Consider the following 22,472-nt stretch of genomic DNA (forward strand, 5'->3'; position numbering starts at 1 on the left):
TATGCTGTTGGGCTGGACTCTGGTTTTGCTGCGTTGCATCTTTGCTAGTGCTGAAGACGCCGCAAAGACGCCGTTGACAAGAAGAAGCTTGCAGTGAGGTGAACCGCGCACTCACAGCACAAGTCAAGGGTGGACTTCACCAAGTAATTATAGACTTTGGACTCATTTGCATTTTCATGGGGTTGCTACATGGATTGCTACACTGCTTTATGCTTATGTAAAGGTGTGGATTTCCTACCCGACCACTGAAGTGCTGCTTCTCTTTTTTGCAGCCACAATTCCCTTGTGCCTGATTGCCCCGCCCCGCAGCGCATTGGACCAGGACACCATTTCTACTCTGGGTATGCGCACCGCGTGGGCACCAGAAGTGTCCGCAAGTGTCTATACTGTTGGGCTGTTCAGCTGTGCGGCGTGTGCAAGGGGGCCTAAAAATAAGATTGGTGTAAGTAAGAAACGTCATTACTCATACAAAAACAAGGAGTAATAGACTGTTAATAAGTGGTGATAGCGGGATTGTATATTTGTAAACAAAGTTTGAATATGGAAAGGTGCTGATTCATCAATATTTATCTTTCCTATTCTTACTTCCTTGAATACTTAAACCCATTATTTCAATTTAACTGCCTGAATATGGTGAACGGGTTACTCCACTCCTTGACCCCCAAAATCCGATACACCCCATTCATGATGAGGATTTTGTAACATCAAACGTGAATATTGCTGTGTCATCGGCTACTATATCATCAGACGGGGGAATAGTTGAGGGTAGATTTGACTCTAGTCCCTCTCTAACCTCAAAATCAATGATTTTGAAAGAAATGGGTATTATGGGTAAATGCAATGTGACTGCCATGATCCATGATGTTAAGAGTGATTTAGATATTGTTCTACCAACTTATAAATTCAAACTGAAAGACTTAAACAATAGCAATAAAATGGGTAGTTCTCTGGAAGATGCATTGTAATTCAAATCCAAAGACGTGTATAGTGTCCATAATATATCTTAAAAGGACGACACTGCTGACTGTTTAGTGATGGGCCCAACAATTGAAGCCGAATTGGGTAAACAAATATGGCTTTCTCTCGGTCCATCTACACCAGTAAATCAAAGAGTGATGGGGAGGGAAGATGTATTTATGATGAGAAATGCTCCTACAAAAAAGAAAAATGTTGCCCTCCAATCTAAAGTGGGTGTTGTAAATGGTGAAAAGTCTAAATTAGTATGGGAAACTGAACTTGATAATAATGACTCGTATAGTAAACCCATGGTGAGCTCTCCTTATGTTAAAGGTACGTTATCCGAACTTAATGATAGCATGATTTTAGACATCCAAGAGTTCCAGTCTAGCTTGAGGGAAAAGGACAAGGTGGATCTTAGTAATGAAGTTCGCCATGAGACTATTACCTTGGATGCCCCTTCATTGAGTCATGATTTTCCTGTACTAGCTAGGATACTTGACTTACTAGACAAGGGCCATGAACGCTCTCACTACGAGATTGGAATCATGAGGGTAGTGGTAGGAGAACTTACGAACAAGACCAATCGAATTGAAGGTCTTTTGTTTGCTTGTGATGCTGTGGCTGCCCTCTCTGAAAGCCAAATCAAAAGGAAGGTTTTGATTGATAGTGCTACTCAAAGTGATGGTGTACTCAGTGAGATGGTGTGGAAAAAACAATCATTTGTGAGTATAACAGTCCCAATAGCTCATACAACAGTCTATACTCAGACCGATGAACAAATGATTACCTATGACAAAATGTTGAAGCTATTAACATCAGTTCAAAAAATTGAACGTTATATGGAAGATCTAAACACAGCCACCCGCCCCTTAAAACCACTAAACAAGGATCCCGCTCCATCGGGAGAAACATTTAGTGAACATCAGGATTCTGACAGTCCTTCCCCCCTAATAGACCTAATTGATCTATCAGAGGCAAATATGGGCAGGGGGCAATCCAACCCAATGAATCAAATTGAGGAGGAGGTGTTAGTTCAACCTAAGGTAGTTCTAACCCGTAAGGAAAAAAGGCTCGCAATGAGAGCGCAGAAGAGGAGGGCTAAGGCAAATGCTTTGACAAAAAAAACAGGCTAAGGCAGTGTCTACTGCCCATGCGAATACAATCCCTGAGATACTTCAGAACGAGGTGATCATTGATCTATCCCAGTTAGATGAAGAATCAAGGGAGTTATTGGACCATAACATACCTATTAAAAACCGATCCAAAAAAATATCATCTAAGATAGAGCATAGAAAGAAAGTGAATATGGAGGACATCGAAAAAACAGATACACCAATGAAGGAATGTAAAGCCACTAAAACAACAAGTCCTGATGTGTCTGAACCCATGAAAGTGGGGGCACAGATGTCACTCTCCCAGTTCTATCCTTTGACTCATAAGAAAACATCATTAAATAAAGAAAAATTGAAAGAGAAAGATCTAAGGGAGAATAAGTTGGAGTCAAGAGGTAGGGGGGAAACGGACAAAACTGGCCCAGGTGAACCATGGATGTTGGTGTACTAGGAAAGGACACGTCGGGATCTGAAGAGGCTGTGCCTGCTAGGTATAAACAATCATCCATTAATGGCATAAATGAAGCATCAACAAATGAAAAGTTATTGAAGGAAATGGGGACCGTCCCTTCCAAAGAAACGGATGACATGTGGATTTTATTCAAGACTAATTATGAAATTAGTATGGGAACAGAAAGAGAACTTTGCATATGTTGGGCTGACTCCATCCCTTATATATTCCGAAGTAGAGGCCAAAACCTTTTTGAATCCACCAAATGCTCCTGTTTTAGTTGAAAATCAGAATACGGAACTGGAGCAGATGCCATAGTTTAGCGAAGATTTCATAAAGCAGATTCTAGCTATGGCTGCTGTCTTCTCTGGTTCAAATAAATCACTCCCTACGGTGTCAATAACCACTCCCTTGATGCCACCTTAGCCCCATTTTTCATGAAAACCTATTTGAATGCCTGTCTTGGAATAGTTGTGCGCTGGCTAACTTTCATCGATGGTGGGGCACCATGGATGGCAGTAACTATCCAGCTGTTATACTAATACAGGAAAGTATACATGTGGTCAATTTTCTTGTGGAAGGGTTTGAGTGCTACATAAATCCAGCCTCTCGAGGTGAAAAGGGTTGGCCTTCTGGTGGGCTAGCAATCTTGGTTAACAATGCATGTAAATTTACTACGAAGCTCATATATAAAGATACTTCAGTAATTGCCATAGAACTATCTTCTAGTTTATCAGATGACAACCCCTTATTAATTATGTGTATTTACTGGAATAGTAGTATCTCTACTATAAATGATCTTTTTGACATTATTGACACAATCCTGGAAGGTGCATTCATTCGCCACAATCAGCTAGGGGTTGTGGTGGGAGGTGATTTTAATTCTACATGTTTACCAAATGAATTGAGGTACGGTCGTGCTCGCTTCGGCAGCACATATACTAAAATTGGAAGGATACAGAGAAGATTAGCATGCGCAAGGATGACACGCAAATTTGTGAAGCGTTCCATAGAAAAAAAGAAAATAAAAAAAAACAAAAAAGAAATGGAGGTACGGTCGGCAATTGTCGAATTCATCCCAAACTGTTTTGAATGGAAAGAAATGGGTTGATTTTTTTCTCTAATTGGGATATTCAAATAGTGCAAACTAGAGAGAGTGACCTCGTATACACATGGTCACGTAGAGGATTGTATTCTCACATTGATCACTTTTTTCTATCCTCAAAACTGTATAATTCATCTGACTATGTTGATATAAAGAAATTGGGCTATGGTGATCACCATGCAATTTCTTTAAAACTGAACATTGATGACTGGAAGTTTGAGTCCAACCAAGTCTTAAAATTGATAGAAAATGATCGAACTGGTCTATCGGTCAGATGGAATGCTTCAATCTGTCATCAATTGACTGACCGAATTAAGGCTGACCCAATAATAACTGAAATTCTGTCATTGCTACCGTACGACTTGGTAGGCTTAAACATAACCTTATCAAAGAGAATTAACTCTCTCATACTAGCAATGGTAAGGCAAAGGAAGCCTGCCCTGACTAAAAATGAACATACACACATTTTCTGCATAGAGGTTTTTCGATTAAAGAAACTCAAAAATTATTAAATTAAAAATCTGGGTAAATTACTGCTTGAACCCCAAAAATATTACCGGCTAAAAAAGAATATCCTCAGTAATTACAAAAATATGATCCGTAACCTAAAATTTAAACTTTATCAGAATGAAAATCTGGTCAACTTTAAGAATGATCACCGGCCCTAAAGAGGGGCTTATGGAAAATGCAATTTCAGTTGCTGAGTGGATTAAGTTTATTGAGTCGAAATACGAGCGACCGACTCAATATATAAATAGGATCACATTGGGGCCTTGAGGACATCACTAGGGCATTCATGAAACTAAATCCCTCTAGAGCTGTTGGACCGAATGGTATCCCTGCATGTTTATATAGAGCTGATACTGAATTATGGGCAAAGATATTAAGACACAAATTTGATGCTGTATTTTACACCAAAACTATACCTATTTCATGGTGATCAGCAATTGTCATTCCGATTTATAAAAAAGGTCGTATAGACAATCCTGCTAATTTTAGACCAATTGCCCTTACTGATGCATCCTCAAAGGTCTTCTGTCAACTTATTCTTGAGGAATTCCATGGCTATATGAAAAAGAACGCAATACTCTCAAAATTCCAGATAGGTTTTAGACGTTGTATGGGTTGTTCACTTAATGCTCTTCTGGTGTCTCATATCCAATGGAACACAAAGCACAGCCGTACTGGGGCTGTCTATATGGCAGCTCTTGCCTTAAGCTGTGCTTTTGATACCGTGCTGAGAGAACGTCTATGGGAAAAAATGTTAATGATGGGTTTTCCAAAACACCTGGTAGCACTCATTGCTCAACTACACTCAAACACTACCTATAGAGTGAGACTTAACAAAGAAGGTGTGCTCACCGATGTAATTCCTTCTGAAATCAGACTAAAACAGGGCTGTACGTTGGCAGCGGTGCTGTTCAACCTATATATCACTGATATTGAGGAATGTTGGACAAAAGAGATTATTTATCCGTTAGTTTCACAAATGTGTTTGATTATGGGCAAATATTGTGAATACTCCCTTTTACGAATCCTCCAGTTCTACCTCTTAAAAGTCGAACCATGTGCACTTTATGCATTAGATATATACTTATATGAGATGGACGACATATTGGATATCATACAAGGAGGTGTTTGGAAAAAAGTACTTGGTATAGCAGCCTCCATTCCTAATGACATAATCCGTCATGAATTAGGTCTTTTACCACTTTCTGCCAAACAGAATTGCAGGCTGCTAAACAATTATGTGAAAATCTTAGATCCCCCCGACAACTCACTCTACGTCAATTTAAATGTTCAATTACGCTTCGGATCTGTTCTATCACTAACATGGCTCGCAGGAAAAATGGAGGGTCTAATGGACATTTTGACAATTTCAAAGGAAGACCTCATATTGAGACTGCCAAGCTGCAAATTGAAGTTACAATTATACTTTTGGAGCTGCCAGGAAGACTGTATTGGTACATATAAATCTTTTTGTGAGTTTTCTTTGTCCAGAAGAAAGTGGGGGGACAGACCTCAATATATTATGCAATTTCCCTCTGCCTCTAACCGTTTTTTGTATCTACGATATAAACTGAATTTATACCACACTAATGAAAGGCTGCACCAGTGGGGCAGATGTGATGTTCGATTTGCAAGGGGTACATGTCGCTTTTGTAAGTTTGGCACAGCTATTGAGACCCTCAAACATCTGGTCATATTTTGCAAATACTTTGAGGATATACACGTTCTGATGTTTGGTAATTTTATGTGTTCAAGTTCTATTCTGTCTTGCGAAGCCCTATGGATAAGATGCATGAGGAGTGACAGTGTTAAACTGGTTATTAGACTAACTAACATCCTAACTGAAATAGAATGACAGTTGAAAGTAATCAATTGTAAATCATCTCGGAACTCTTAAGACTGATGGAATATTTTTAATTTTATTCTAATTTTCTAAAGTTTGTGATGCTTGTATCTATTATTATTTCTGTAAATGTTTCTATGTATTTAGATTTGTTTATGATCATTTTATTTTAATGTATTTAATGTGAATTTGTAAAGGTTTTTAACCAAATACAACAAAAAACAAAAAAAATGTGTCTTCCTGTTGCTTTGTTCCTTCACTGGTAGCATGAGATTGACTTCTCGTTGAACTTTGCAGTGAACGGATGTTCCTTCCTAATTTCTTGGTTTCAGTGCTCACGCTCCTGACTTACAGGTTGCTGTGACAGAATGTCATCTGTGAGGGTGGACTACCCTGGACTTTTTACGTTTTTGTAACCCAGAATGACACTGGTAGTTCTGCATCTGAAAGTGAGCTCTGCCAATCAGACTCACTTTCATGATGCTCAATGTCTAAAAAGTATAGTGCAAAAATGTGACTCTCTTGACCCTGTTTACTGACCCTCCCCAACACTTGCCTTATAGTCTAGCAGGATGGTACTTACAGAGTAACATGTGCATTCCTGAAAACAGTCTGATGGAACCCACAGTTGCAACAACCAGGGATTTCCTTTAACCATGGGCAACCCTGATGCAAATTATATAAGTGTGTGTTCTCAGGGACCCAGACTGATCAATAAATAGTTATAAGCCATGTCTAGTTTGGACATGGTAGCCTCTGGTGATCTACAGTTTGTTTTTTAAACACTTTTATTGGCATTTAATAGGCAACTGAACAAGCCTATACATACATTCCAAAGGCATTTCCAAATAAACAGAGATAAAACACTTGGACTAACTCGAAATAACACTCCTGATGCACTTTCTACCCCCATCCCACACTTACTCACCAACCCCCGAACGCCAGAACAGGTATTCAGTCTTATTGAGCTTTGGGCCATCAACTCCCACCAAACTGTAGGCCATTCCACGCTACTCAGAGGCTTATGCACGTCCCATTCAGAGATATCGCTGGGACCCAGCACCAGAGATCACAGTTGTCGCAGCTGGAATGTTCTAGGTATCTTACTGTCTCATCCATTTTCTTTCCGAACAGCTGCATTTCTGCCCAGCATACTCCTCATCTCACACCATCAGCCGATCTAAATACGTCCCATTGTATATAGGTTCTCGTGCGAGATCAGAGGTAGTGCGTCCGAAAGGGGATAAATCGCCTGTAACAATGCGTCCCATGCATTCACATCCACACACCCTTCCCCTGTACCGCTGCGCTCTGCCCTGCACCAGGCCATGGACTCAGCCAGGGCCCACTTTTTTGGATCTGCCTGCCATGCCTCAATCCTGGGTCTCCCTGGTGCCTTCCAAGCCATAGCTGTCTTCAGCGTTGCTAATATACAAATGAGGTCCTTCATTCTGGTAATATGTTATGCATGTTCCCCCGCACGCCCTTGGGTACAGGCCTAACAACCATGCCTCTGGGAACCAGGTCTGCATCATCATCCCTCTTCTAGCAGCCTCCGTAGCCACCTCCTGCCAAAACCTACCAATGACTTGGCAGGACCAGAACATATGAAATAAATCTGCAGTCTCATGTTCACATCTGGGGCAACATAAAACCTCTGTACCCGTGAATATCGAAATCCTATGATTGTTGAGGTAGGCCCTATGCAGTACGTACATCTGAATAAGCTTAAACCTGAAGTTTTTTTACACCTGCTTGGTATATCCCAGTGCCCGCTGCCACCCATTTTCTGTGAACTCCCGCCCTACATCTGCCTCCCACCTCTCACATACTCCGCGTCCCAGTGTCCCGCGTGTAGACAGCAGTATTTTGTACAGTCTAGAGACAGTATGTCCGCCCTCCGCCACATCATACAAAGTGCCTAACATCTGGTCTTCCTCAATCCCCTCCTTGAAATCCACCCACTGCCTCTGTATGTTCCTGACCAGAGTCTGATGCCCCCTGTGAATGCCTGTGCTATCCATCAATGCATCAAAGTTCATTAACTCCCCTCCTGCCAACAGGACCCCCTAGGTGGCTATGCTATGCGTTTACCAGTGCCGCCTTATCCGCAGTTTAGAATCCCACTCCTTACCAGCAAACACCACCAGCGGAATGTTGGGGAGTAGGGGTTCGCAATCCTTACCAGTTTCCAAACCCTACGCCATATCATCCTACCCAATTGCATGAGCCAGGGCATTGATGTAACATCCAAGTCTGTTACCCACAGGGTCTCTTTTTAAAAGTATTCCTTTACATACTGTTGTATTAAACTAGATGTGGTCTCATCCGCCAGCCCTCTTGTAATCTACAGTTATACCGGCCAAAACCCTTTGTTGTCATTTTACTGTCAGTTTGATTACTAGTGACTCATTTTTTCTGTCAGAGTTTGTGAATTCAGCTGTTTGAGGCAGAGTTTTGCCCAAAACTGACCATTTAAGTTCAGCCCTAGCAAAGCCTTTGTTCTCTCTAGGAAGACTGGTCACCTTCCAGGAAACCAGAATCTGCCCCCAAAGGGCAGGGAGGGGGCCCGTGCTTTAAAGGACAGGCTCTGCCAGCAAAAGGGAAGTCACTCAGGCCCACCATAGAGCAGAGAGAAAAATCCAATGCCCCCGGCGGATCCCGCCACGCCGGTGGCTGGTGACCTTGGTGGCAGGGCGCTGCTGCCGCCTGTTGCGGCCTCCCCTCCCGGGCACCGGTACTGCTGCTGAAAATTGGTGGGGTGGGGGAGGCTCCCCTCCAGAGGCAAGGCCGGTCCCCGGTTTCCTCACCCACCACACCCCCGAAGGAGGAGACCAGCCGTCCTGCAGGGTAGGACCAAACTGCGCGCCCGGAAAAGGCAGGCTCCATGGATCCAGGAAGCAGTCGCCGGCACCTTCTGCGGATTGCGGGTCTGGCTCCCGGGAGGAGGAGGCAGGTTGGTCAGGGGGGTGCTGGTGGGGCCAAAGCGGGCTGTAGGCGCCGGGACGGGGAAGCCTCTTCAGCAAAATACGGCTCACATAGCTAGGTCTGGGTCGGGCTCCTCGCCAAGGTCAAAGCTGGGATGCGCTCACGGTCTGACCACAGTCTGGCACCGCGGGAGAGCCCGGTCAGAAGCCAGCCAACAGGGACAACCCCAAAGACCACGCAGGAAGGCATCTGGTCGCAGAGACGGGGGCCAGGGCGGCGAGCCCGCCATTTTCAGGCCATATGGTGGTCGCTGTCGGGAGACACTACTGCCGCGTTTTCGGGGTTCCCGTCCCCGTTAGTGGCCCAGAATGAATTCGGTAGGGCTCTGAGCATTCCACAACCTAGATTGAGAGTTCAGGAGGTTGGAGCACAGCGGGAACATGTTTTATTTAGCAAATACTGCGGTACCCATGTGGCGGCCATTAGAGGAGCAGCCACATTGCTGGCACTCCAGGCCACACACCCCAAATCATGTTTTTTAAGTCCTGACATTGCTAGCACATGTCACTTTACATTCTTGTTTAGTTTTATAAATGTAAGTGGACAAGCACCAGAATGCAGTACAGCTAGTAGACTTCCACATTTACTTAAATGCAAAAGTGCCATTAGCTCTTGAATTCCTGTATTTGGGCATGCATAGATGTGGGCTCCTCCATATCACAGTAAATTCCATCTTAACCTTGAATACAGTTGGGTACGACTGCCTTAAAACATTAAAAAAGGATTTACAGTTTTACCATTAACAGCAACACTTAACGCTAGATGTACCTTTTTTCTTGCATGCTGGGCTCACATGGATTGTCTTTTTTTCTAAACGTACACTGAGCACAAAACGATTACAGCTGTAGCTTTATGTTCCCCATTCTGACTGAAAGCCTAGTATTACCAGCATGCAAACTAAGGCTAACTAAAAAATATATATAAAGAAGCACAGTCAGACTGAAACTATCAGAGCCCCGGCTTTGTTTCATATGACATTCAGATGTATGCACACCTTCCCTTTCTAATCAGCCATCATTTGCACCTCTTGGTGACTGTGGCCACAACACACATTTCCTATTTACGTTTGTTGTTGATAGTTAACTCAATGTCGGAACATAGCCCCAAGCCCTTCAAGCCAAGACACAGCCCCTCTTCTCTCTGTGAACACAGCTTTTGACGGTTTGCTTTGTAGGAACAGGGGAGGCAGGGTGCAAAGGAAAAGACCCAGGGACTTCAGACTCAAAGATAAACACAGTACTCATTTTGGTGTCAGATGGAAAGAGCTAATGGGAAGCCTCAGGCTATCTACTGGTTGGAGACCCTGGGTGTATGATATGATATGATAGGTTATTTATATCGCACTTAATATCCAGAGGTTTCTAAGCGCGGCCCGGGGGATCGAACCTCTGGGCAGAGGTAGCCATACACAAGCACCACATACAAAATGCACAGCACCACCCTTGGACACATGAGGAGCGCCCAGTGCGCCAATGTAGTACAGGACAGGAACCATAGTCCCAATGCACACACAACAACAAGCCAATATGGCAGACCAAAAATGAATGTGCACTCCCACGACCCACATTTCCCCCAACCCCCTGTTTTTACCCTTTAAAGCCCCCCACAACAAAAATTTACCTTTTACCCCCATAAACATGCATTCGATGCAGATTTTTTCGTTGCAAACCCCTCAATGCAAATGCATTTGATGGAAAGGTATTCGATGCAATGTCCAGATACCCAAATCGACCAACAAAACAGCATGCCAGGATGACAGGAGCAGGACACACACAATGAAGCATCAGTGTAATGCAAGCCTGCAGACATGACTCACTGAAGACTAACTGCATGCTCATCTCACCCCAACAGGCACATCTTCTGACAGCGATACGGCTGGTTCCTCATCTGGCCGGGCAAGTGCAAGCGGGAAGCCCATACCACCACTACCACCTACAGCACAGCCAACAACTGCAGTCCAGCCAACTCCTGTGGCCCAACCAACACCTGCAGTCCAGCCACTTCCACCTGTGGTGACGGCTGCAGGCAGCAACCACCACTGCCAGCTGCCAGACAGGCGAAAGACGTCTCCAATGGCCTCACTGCCCCTCCCTTGCACTACACAACACTGATGCTGCACTAGCTACTACCCTATCCTGGCAAGTACAGCAAGGAGGAGGAGGTGGAAAAGGAAGATGAGGAATATGAGGACAAGCACACCTCCTACCCGACACAATCGTTCAGCCTGGTCACCCTGCACAGCCCCCCTCCACCTCCCATGCCCTACATCCTGGACATGAATGCCCGGATCTGTGGCATAGAGGAATGGCACAGGGAAATGGCCAAAATCGTTCAGCAGCAGCTGAACAAGTTTCACCTCATGAGGGAATGCGTGCAAGTCATCAGCTGGGACGCACCACCGCTACCCTCGTCACCCTTGCCCAAAGGGTCCAGGAGGGGAATGAGGGAGTGTCAGTAATGGCAAAGTCCCTCTCCCACACCCTGCAGGTCACCCTGGAGAGCTTGGGGCCCAGGAGTCTGACCCACTCTCAACTGTGACAACCCCAGTGGTATCGCAGCAGGGCAGCTTGAGGCACCGCTCCCAGCGGCTAACAGCTACGCCTGAGCCAGCCAAGGGCTCTGTGGCCAAGAAGCCTAAAAAGGGACACTCTTGTGTTTGACATTGGGACCTATGGGTGCTTGGGGTGTGTGGGGACAGGGTGTGTGGAGAAGGGGAGGGTTTTATGGGGAGGGGGAGCAGGGTGTGTGGGGATGGGAAGGGAAGGGGGATGTGTGAGGAAAGGGAAGGGGTGTTTGGGAAAGGGGTGTGAGGGGTGTGTTTGCGGGGACAGAGTGTGTTAGGAGGGGGAAGGGTGGCACAGGGTGTTGTAGTTTGAATTTTTGATCAATACATACTAGTTTTCACTTAAAGCAATGAGTGGACATTCCTTCTTTTGGTTCAAGTATGCACTGTGTTTGCACATCATATGCAGTATGGTGCAAGGAAAGTGCAGAGTGAAAGAGGTACTCAGAAGAAGTTTTTAATGAGTTCTTGATGGGCCATGCTCCCATCCCTGGCCTCCATGTACACGCGCCTGGGCCTGGCTGGTGCTGCATCGTCATCATCCTCATCCTCTGGCAGAGGAATGTCCAGATCTGAGGGCATGGGTATGTTGCATCAGACGCAGATGTTATGCAACATTTCACAGGCCAGGACTATTTGCCCCACCTTCTCTGGCCTGTACATGAGTGCACCCCCACCCCAGGACTGTGTAGACATCCGAAATGTGCCTTTAGGAGGCCAAAGGTCCGCTTGATGGTTCCCCTGGTCCTCACATGCACCCTGTTGTATGCCATTCCCTCCTGCATTTGGGGATCCCTCAGAGGGGTCATCAGCCACGGAAACAGCGGATATCCAGTCTCACCTACAAGGGGAAAGGACACAAGGTTAGCCTTGTCTTGCATGTGGCAGAACTGTGTTAATTAGCCTGTAAGTGTGGGGTAGGCACATCGTGCATCTAGTCTAATGGTATGCCTGTGTCTTATGCTTCCTGCTGCCCCCTGAGACAGGCACTGTGCCTCATGTGCCTCATCTGTATCATGCTGGGTTCTGCTCCCTGAGACGGATTGCTATGCACCCTCATAGTCTGAACTGAACATAACCATGCCTCTACTGCACCACTGACTGCACGCACTTCACGACACCTGCAATGAGGACAAGCCATACACATTCATGCATCAATACCACATGACAGCTACCAAGCACAGAAGGCTCCAATGCTCAGTGACTGGTTCTGCAACACTGAAGCTGACAACAGCACATCAAAACCCTCTTGCTCTTCTCCCTCTCAATCCCACTAACAATCTGCCCCAACACTACCTCCATAGCAGACCCACCAGAGAGCAAAGAGACAACGCAAGTGGCAACATTGTGCGGTGCACGACCCATAGACGTTCATATTGACATTTACATGTGTGAGTAATGATGCTCGGCAGTGATGTTGCCTGTGACAGCGGAATCTCAGCAGTCAGTCTGTGCATGCATGCCCCATGTCTCACCAGGACACACGTCTCATGGGCCTACGTGACACAGTCTACTGATACACTTGCTTTGGAGTGGTATTAGTGTTGCATCAGTATACATGCCCACCCGCCCGATTCAGGCATGAGACTCGCGATTTTTCTAACAAAAATATTAGTATTTTTAACTTTCTCCCCCATAAAATAATTCTAACCCCAATATAATCCAATGGGAACATTCTGTTCTGCTGCTTTTTACAACAAATACTCCCTCCCATGTACTGCAAAAGGTTGGAATGATGTATGGTTAACATCCACACCGATACTGGGAGACTCACGACTTTTAAATCAAAAATGGTACAATTAGTACTTTCTCCCTTCCAAAATATTTCTAACCCCAATGAAATCTAATGGGAAAATTGCATTCTCCAGATTCCTGTTACAAAATCTCTCTTCCAGCGGTCGCAAAATGTTGGTATGTTTATTTATTTATTTATTTGTATTTGTAAAGCCTACAACTGCCCTCTGGCATCGTGGCGCTGTTAAGAAGGCTTACTTAGTTACAAAGTTCTTATGAAAAATAGACAAAACATACATGCATGTAGCTGGGCCTCGTGTTACAGAGGGTGGCTTAACTTGGTTACATAAGTGCTAGAGGAGACAAAACAGTTGCCTGACCTCAATTGAAGGGCAGCAACAGCAGGCAATGCATAAAGTGAATATAGGTGGCACAGATATGATGCACAACCCCATCTTGAAGGGCGGCATTAGCATACAATGCATGAAGTCAATATAGGTGGCACATACATGATGCACAACCCCGTCATGAAGGGCTGCATCAGCATACAATGCATAAAGTCAATATAGGTGGCACAGCGACAAGTGTCTAGGGACCGTTTTTGGTGGGCATGGCTAGGAGGAAGGGGAGGGGGATGGGGGGAACAGCGAAAGTTCAACACACAGACGACCACATAGTGGGTTTGGGGGGAGCATTCAACACACATGCGACCATAGGGGATGGGGGGGAGCATTCAACACACAGGTGACCATGGGGGCGGGTGGGGGGAGCATTCAACACACAGGCGACCATAGGGGGGGTGGGAGAAGCCTTCAACACACAGGCGACCATAGGGGGGAGTGGGGGGAGCATTCAACACACAGCCGGCCATTGGGGGGGTGGGGGAGCATTCAACACACAGCGACCACAGGGGGAGGGTGGGGGGGAGCATTCAACACACAGGTGACCATAGGGGGAGCATTCAACACACAAGCACTAGCAACCATTGCATACCTGTAGTGGACAGGGGCCTTCGATGAGGGCCTTAGAAGAAAGGGCCGGCTCCCGCCTCCCGGTTGCTGCTATTGGCTGATCTAGCCAAGGGCAACCAATAGGAGGGGGAGGTGGGCCAGGCATAGGAGAAGGCTCGCATGAATCTTGGTGCGGCCATCTTGGAAGGCTGTGGGCACTGTAGAAGTGCTATTTCAAATGCACAAGTGTGCAGAGATTGTGCAAGGAAAAGCAAGTTGTGGCACATGCATGTACATAGCTCTCAACCTTTTGTGGTCCCTGGGTGGGTGAAAACACCTGAATTTGCAGAGCTTTAAGTGGGATTAGAAATTGAGGGGGGCTCTCCTTAGGGTGTGTGGCCTAAGTACCTGAGTACTTGGCCATGCCCCCTAACGCGAGCACCCCTACCGAGCCTAAGGGGGGAGCTAGTAAAAGTAAAGCTGGGGCATACAGGCATTATTAACTTTGAAGCAGCCAGCCCCTCCTTTTAAACAAAAGAAATGGTTGGGCGCACCCAAGGTGTGACACCAGTCTGCTCCAACTCACATGCAGTAGGTAGCCCTTTCATTCAAGGAGCCGCGTGATAGGCAGTGCTTTAACTATGGGTCCTTGAATGAAAGGTTTACTTGCTGCTGATAACTCTGTACTCTGAAACAGGAGGAGGGCTGGTCTGCCCAGCTCTCCTTTTGTTTCTGAGTAATTGGTCATCAGCCAGCATGAAGCAAAGGGGCTTCATGCTGGGTGATGACTATTTACTCAGAAACAAAAGGAGAACTGGGCAGTCCAGCCCTCCTCCTGTTTGAGTACATAGACATCAGGCAGTCCACACTGCACGGTTACAGTACTTCGGTTTAGAAAAAAGAAAAGGCATGTCTTTTTTCTTTTTTTCTAATTTGAAGTGCTGACACCTGTAGGCAGCTTGTTTAACCGTGCAGCCACTGCACAGGCTGCCTGATGTGTCGGTGTCGGCTCTGGAGCCCTTTCTGGAGACTGCAGGGGCTCAGCCCCTGCTAGCCCCTACCCACTTAACGCCTTGCGAATTTGTATTTGGTAGGTGAAAGCCCATTGATTAATACGGGAATGTAAGGGGCTTGGCGGGTGAGAGCGCTGCTTAAGTGGCAGGTGACACCCGCCAAAAGCGCGTGAGAGGTCTGCATTTATTCACACCATCACAACTGATTGTGCCACAGAGACTGGTTAGAAAATGATACATAGTAAAGGCCTGTAATAGCAAGCAGAGCAAAAGCCCTTGTGATTTTTAACATGCTTACATTCACTGACAAATCCGCACCCTGTATGGGCCGGATTACTGTGATATCCCACGAGCCACGACCCACCAAATGTGGCTGTGGTAGTCCTTCTTTTATGTTTGTACCTGATTTTTTTTATTGTGAAGATCTGGTCACCCTACATTACATAGGCTTGGAGGCAAATGTTGATTTTTTTTCTTCTCTTTATTATGATAATATTGGCCGTCTAAGGCGATTTTGTCTTTCTCTTGTGTTTATGACTTTGACATGCAAGCCCTCTGTCTCGGTCCAGGTTGTGACGTGAAAGCCTTCTTGCCCGTGGGGCGGACCCATCCCTGTCTTCCCCTCGCCGCCATCTTTGGTCAGTCATCGTTGGTGTTGCTGACAAGGGAGCCTGAAGGATGCCGACCTACTGCTCAGCCATTAACTGCAAGAACCGGCACCGGGCGGCCAGCAAAGACGGCGTGGGGAGGGCGGTTACCTTCCATAAGTGAGTGAATGGGGTATATGCTCTAAGAGGGAGGGCCAGGGAGGGGCGGAGCCACTTCTGGGGGGAGGAACTAGGACTCCCCTACTGACTCCTCCCCCCTCGGAGTGGGATATGAGGACTAACTGCCCCCTCCCACCTCAGAGAAACATCCAGGTACCTCCCCAGACCGCTTGGATGCAGGCTGGTGCCTGTGACAGACATTAGGGAAAGCAGGTGTATGATATTATAGATCTGTGTGGACGTGAGCCTGGAGTCTCCCGGCTGAGGAAGGTTCCAGAAGGATCACCTCACTAAGTTTGTGTGAAGAAATATATATGTAATACAATTAGGTTTGGCAGTACGTGTAGCTTTGACCATACCATTAAAGCGCTATGGTAATGAGTAGTAGGCACTAGGCAGGTGCTTCTGGCAGGTGTCAAATCTTAGAAATCACTTCTCGAGGTTTTTCATTCTAGCAACTATGTCGTGCCACGATCTCATTTGACTATGCGCCTAAACATTTTAAATTTGTGGTTGCTTGTACAATGCTGCCAGTGAAAAGAGAAACGTTTATAATTCACAATTCCTACATTAATTGTATTCTAATAGCAAAACTGTCAGCAGTGGGGTCTTGATTCTGTCCACGGCTCATTCACTTGAACAAAACAAATTGTGTAATCCTGGTGTTGTGGACTACACAGAAATAAGGAACTACACCATTGGTGTGTAAGAGGAGTTATTTATTTGATCACACAACATTCAGATATATACAGGAGCATGGACGTCGACGGACAAACACTCATAATAGTGTACTCAACTCCCAGCACTCTAATGGTTGATCCCTTAAATGTTCTTGATCAACAGGAGCAGCGCGGTGTAGATGCGACCGCTCTCCATGATCTTCCACGTCCTCTCTTACACTCTCTTTACCTTGTGTGCGAAGTCACTTGCGATCACGGAGTGGGTCAGTCTTGCGAGTTTAGTGCCCACACATGCCTCCTTTTCTTGAGAAGATGACTCCTAGTCACTCAATCACAAAGTCCCCATACCTCATGTTATGTAGGCCGCACGGGATGTGGACTTACATTGAATAATGACTAGGACACCAGGTTCGGTGGTTACGTACTGCCGCTCACACCTTTTATTAGCTGTTGCCCGTGACGCAGCGCGCCCACTCGCTGGTGATGTGCTCCCGTCACCACATCCCTTCTTAACCAGTGCACAATAAATCAACATAAACATAAGTCTACCAGTTCTGGATGCCAGCCCATCCATGTTCACTCCACCACATAATCTCGTGTCGTGTCGGCAATATTCTCGCCATCCTTGCTGGGTACCGTTATTCTCCTGCTGGACGTTCGTGATCCTTGTCCACCTCTTGTCTCTCTGGAATTTGATCAACCGATCTTGTTGGGTCTTCCTACTCGCTGTCACTTTGGTGTTTGTATCTGTTTTCCATGCTGGGGGTTCTTTCTCCCTGACGGTCGATTCGCCAGAACCAGCTGCAGTTCCTTGTGACACTTTCCTTATCCCTTCGGGCCGTGACCGTGGACCCTTTTGTTTCCATCACGGTCCGCAGGGACACCTCGTACAGTAAGCTTCATTTGTGCGTGGGGTGACGGTTCTTCATGAGCGCTGTGTCTCCCCCCTGAATGTCTGAGGTCTCCAGCCTTCATCGCGCTGTTTCCTTGTTTATCTTTTGCGCCTCGCTGTTAGGATACTTACCTCGGGTAAACGCTTCCGATCCTGGCGGTTTTACCCCAGATTCCGGCTGGCGGGCGGATTGGTTCCCCGACGCCCATCCGTGTTCGTTCCTAAGAGACGCGGATGCACGCCGGGGAAACCAGACCCTGGCAGCTTGGGCTTGCGTTTCAAGCCTCGTTCTGCTGTCAGGGGAAGTCGGCGCATGCGCGGTGCGGCATGCGCTTCAAGCCTCAGTTCCGTGCCGAGGGCTTTTTATTGCGCTCGAGTACGGGAACGGATCGCGTCTTAACACGGTTCGTTCCTGACTCGCCGCTGCGCTCTCCACCCTGATTTTCCCTGTTAAAGCTAGTAGCCTTGGTCCAGGTTCCCTGTTTTTGGCGTCCTGCCTGGTCTCCAGTCCTGAGTCCCTATGGAGTCCCGTTTTTTCCCTCCTTGGATTCCCTGACCTCTGGTCTTCTCCCAGCCCCCTGAGTTCCTTTGGGGCTCCTATTTCCCTAGGTTCCAGTCCCTCCCTTGGAGCCATCTCCCTTGGGTTCCCTTTCCTTGTCTCCTGGCCATCCCCTTCTGGCATCAGTTTCCCTTCTGTACCAGTTCACCTGAGGATCCTGCCTTCATTGTACTTGCTGTTCCCTGTTCCTCCTGTTTTTGTTCCCCCCACCATTCTCTGCCTGTGTCTTCCTGCCGGGGTACCAGCTCCTGTCTTCAGCTGTTTATCATCAGAGCTCCAGGATACTTCTGCGACTTCTTCTGGACAGAGTTCACTGGCTAGTTTCATCGTACCTTGGAGTATCCATCTTCAGATCTGGACATTCCTGAATCATCTACCTTCCCTGTCAGTGCTTGCACTGTCCTGGCGTCACGATAATCCGCAGGGAAGTGTCTCCGTGGCGTCAGGAGCGGATCCCCATCCATACCTGTTCTATCAGGGCTGGGTGGAGGTTGCTTCCTTACGTCATCTTTTCTTCATTTGACTTCCTGCAGCTACAGTCTGGCTTCTCCAGTTCGGCCGTCTTCAGGAAATACAGGTACGCAACGTCCACGTGACGTCCACCTTAACACTCGGGCAGTCTTTCGATGTCCATTTCCGTGGTGCATCTGGAGCGGTGCTCTGGCATCGCAGAGCGGATTTTCTGTCCCATGAGTGCCTCTGCCAGCGACACTCCGGTGGTCGAGTGAGGGGTCGTCCGGTATGAATCCGAGTGATTTGCCCATGGCTGAAAGTACAGCGGGCAAATCGTTCACACGAGAAAGGTGCGAACTACCAAAAGTTTGCACCTTTCTCATGCCAACACACGTACATTCTCACACCCACAACACACCCATTACACACCCCCCACCCACACCCTCAGCACACCCCCACCCACACCCCCAACACACCCCCAACATAAATCAAACCCCACTTACCTTCATCTTCACGCTGGTTCCTGCAGAGCCAGTTCCCTTTCACTTCCGTGATCGGGAACTGGCGCTGCAGGGTCCTTTTCTTTTCTTTTTTTTTTGTAACGGAAGGCTCCGGGTGTAGTAGTATAAAGTATAGTGAGCGGGGCGATTCGGGGGACAGCCCGCAGACCCCGTTTTTTTTTTTCAATGCTAACTCCAAAGGTTCGAACTTTTGGTGTTCGAACCTTTGGATGTGGGAAAATCGTCCTAAACCGTCCGGTATGCCACTAGAAAAGTCCTAAAGCCTCCTTCAGCTTTGCATCCTCTGAAAGTGCAATGCGAAAAACTTTATTGCGGGTCCTCGTGAAGTTTTCGTCGTTCCATTCGCCCTGGGCCAGCATGGCGTGATCCGAATGTGTTTGACTCCTTGCGCTTAAAATGGTTGTCCTTGGAATGGTGCTCCATTGTCTTGAGCCCAACATTTCTGGCCGTCCATGCCTTACAAATATGTCCTGAAGCACTGGGATAACGCATTGAGCTGCCATAGACGTTGTAATTGTTGTAAACTGCACCTCAGGGAATCAAAATAATTCATCTAAAAGCACTATTAAATGCTTACCAGTCTGGATCGTTCCAAAGTCCACACCTACTGCCTGCCATGGTGTAGTTGTCCTTTGACTGATTCAATTGGAGGTGCCCTTTCTGGTGGTCTTGTTGCTTGCCACCACTTGCACCTCTCCAGTAGCTCCTCCATCTGCTTTTCTAGGTCCGGGAACCACACTTTCTCCCTCAGCCTGACTTTGGTTTTCGTGGCCCCTTGGTGTCCTGTGTGTGCTATGTCTAGCACTCTGAGTGTCAGTGTCAGTGGTACAACGATTTTGGATCCCCTTAATAGGCTGTCTTGCGCGCCCACCGACAGCTCCCCTTTTAATCGCCACAGGCCTGCCATGAATGATCTGGTGGCATCCATACCACCAGATCCGAGCCTGGTTCCCCGGAATAGACTTCCAGTGACCTCCTTTCGGTTGATCAACTACCTGTTTCATTCCGCTGTGTTTTTGTGTCTCCTCTACAATTTGAACATGGACTTTGGAACGGCCGTGTGTGACATCACGTGCACCAATGTCTCAACTTCTTGGGTCTCGGTCTCTAGTTCATGTTCCTGGGACATTGGGTGCCATGAAAGGTTATCCGCCGGAATTGGAGTGTCACCCGTAGTCTTGGAGTTGGAGCATCCACCACTATAGTCTTAGTTGGGGTCGCAATGCTGATCCATTCAGGATGGTGTGAGAAACCTGAGGGTATTCTCACTCCTACTCCCCTTGGATCCTCTGCTCAGGTGGCCAGGGAAAGGCCATAGCTCTTGGATCCCGACCCTGGGGGTGGAGAAGTGGTGGAGGATCACCTGGGTGGAGGCTCCTTGGGGATTGGGAGGGGGGTACACACAGGCGAGACATGGCATCCCCCTTTTCTTTTTTTTTATCCCAATCTTTTTATTGATATTTTATCATAACACAAACAAACCAACAGATAGAGGAAATGTAAACCCTCGTCACCCCCATACTTCCAAGGTTATCGCTCCAACAAAGTCTCATCACTCTATCCCTGGGATTCGAAGTTTTTGGGGGCAGTATGCTTCCCTAAAGTCATCATGTAGGAAGTCCAAAATACCCTCCCACTCCAATGTAAACTTGGCTTGATTCCCTTGGAGGGAATATGTAATCCACTCCAGTGACACAAAGTTCCAAACCTTAGCCAACCAGTCTTGTTCGAGCGGAGGGTCCTTGGCTTTTCATTTCTGGGCTATAACCAGTAGGGCTGCCAGCGAGAGACTTGCATATGCCTTTCGTTTATGCTTCGCCCAAGACTTGTCGAGTTGCCCCCGCCCCATGCAGAGCAGACTTTCTTTAGGGCATCTGTGCCCCTGCTCCCCGCACAGTGCATGCATGTTGTGATTGACCTCCAGTATTCCCCCAATTTTGGGAATTCTCACCATATGTGCAACCAGTCCCCCACAGCCCCACAATCTTGCCAGCAGCTCTGGGAGACAAAGTGATACAGCTGCCGCAGTCGTGCCAGTGTATAGTGCCAGTGAACCATGATTTTATACCAGAACTCCCTAATTCGAATGGCCTGAGTAAGTTTGGGGGATATCTTTCCATAATTGGTCCCACTCCTCCTCCTCTGGGATAGGTTTGCCCAACGTGGCTTCCCATTTGGCTTTGTATTTTAGGTCTGCGTTAGGCACTGCATCGAGGCCCAGTTAATATAAACGTTTGATATAAGGTGTCTGTCCCCCGTTTTAGTGACCAAGAATTTCTCAAATGGTGTGAGGGGGCGAATTGCTGCCTCACGCATGACAGGATTCAGCAGTCAGTGCCGTAATTGGAAGTATTGCATTCTGTCGCCCTCCGACAGACCCAGTTCAGATTTACATTGGAGGAAAGATTTATTTTTCCCCTTGAAACATGTCCCTCGCTTTAGTGGGTCCGCCTCTTTCCAGGACACGAAAGCCCCTTTTTCCAGCCCCGGGTAAGTTGGGGGTTACCAAATAGAGCTACGAAGGGTGATGGGAAAGAAGTGATCTTCTTGTGTTTGGCCATATTATCTCAGGAGTTCGCTACCAGTTTTGTAATCTCGGATATGTGTATATTATGTGGGCAATCCGTTTTGTGTAGCCAAAGAACCTTGTTCAGGGGAGCGCCCGCCACCGCCATATCCATCTGGATCCATCTTTTCTAGGAGCCTTCTACAAACTAATTCCCTATATCACCTGTACCTGGGCTGCCCAGAAGTACATACAGAAGTTCAGCAGGCCTAACCCACCTTTGTTTGTTGGGGTCATCAGAGCTTTCAGCGCCATGCGTGGAGCTGTGTTGTTCCAGATAAAGTGGATTATCAATTTATGTAGTGTCTGAAAGAAGCACTCCGGGATCGGGAGTGCCTGGAAGAGGAAGAGAATCCTGGGAAGCACCACCATTTTGAGTGTGTTTATCCAGCCCAGCCATGATATAGAGAGAGGGCCCATTTGTGCAGTTGTTGTTGGAGGAGTGCTAGGAGGAGTTGATCATTTGCATTATAGAGCCCCTGCAGTGTCTGTGTGATAGTGACCCCCCCCCCAAAAGCTTGATGCTGCCCTGCACCCATTGGAATTGTGACACATTTTGAACCTCTGAAGCCTTTGCCCCTCTATTGTGAGATTCAGTATTTTGGATTTTGTTATGTTTACTTTCAGGCCCGCTTCTGCCCTGAAAGTTTCAATTTCCCGAACCACCCCTTGCAAAGAAGACTCTCGATCCGTGAGGGTAAGGAGCATGTCATCCGCATATGCCATTACTGTGTGTTCCCCCTCCCAAAGTTGATTCCCCGGATCGGCCACCGCGTAATGCGATGAGGAAGGATTCCAGGTGGAT

The 22,472-nt window shown here is 47.0% G+C and overlaps 1 protein-coding gene and 1 pseudogene across 3 annotated transcripts in view; both read left to right on the plus strand.

The window, feature by feature from the left end:
- Positions 1 to 3,440: 3,440 nt before the first annotated feature.
- Positions 3,441 to 3,540, plus strand: LOC138496855 (U6 spliceosomal RNA; annotated as a pseudogene).
- A 12,239-nt stretch (positions 3,541 to 15,779) lies between these two features.
- The window catches only part of LOC138492605 (THAP domain-containing protein 2-like), a 530,416-nt gene continuing 523,723 nt past the window's right edge, over positions 15,780 to 22,472 (plus strand). The window contains exon 1 of one of the 3 annotated variants that reach the window (XM_069619894.1): positions 15,780 to 15,996. In XM_069619894.1, coding sequence (XP_069475995.1) covers positions 15,908 to 15,996 — 89 coding nt within the window. In that variant the 5' untranslated portion in view covers positions 15,780 to 15,907. The remainder of the gene's footprint in view (positions 15,997 to 22,472) is intronic. The other 2 variants (XM_069619893.1, XM_069619895.1) reach the window with 2 other exon arrangements.

This window comes from Ambystoma mexicanum, chromosome 10, assembly GCF_040938575.1.
Source record: "Ambystoma mexicanum isolate Mex_15411 chromosome 10, UKY_AmexF1_1, whole genome shotgun sequence".
Classification (NCBI taxonomy): domain Eukaryota; kingdom Metazoa; phylum Chordata; class Amphibia; order Caudata; family Ambystomatidae; genus Ambystoma; species Ambystoma mexicanum.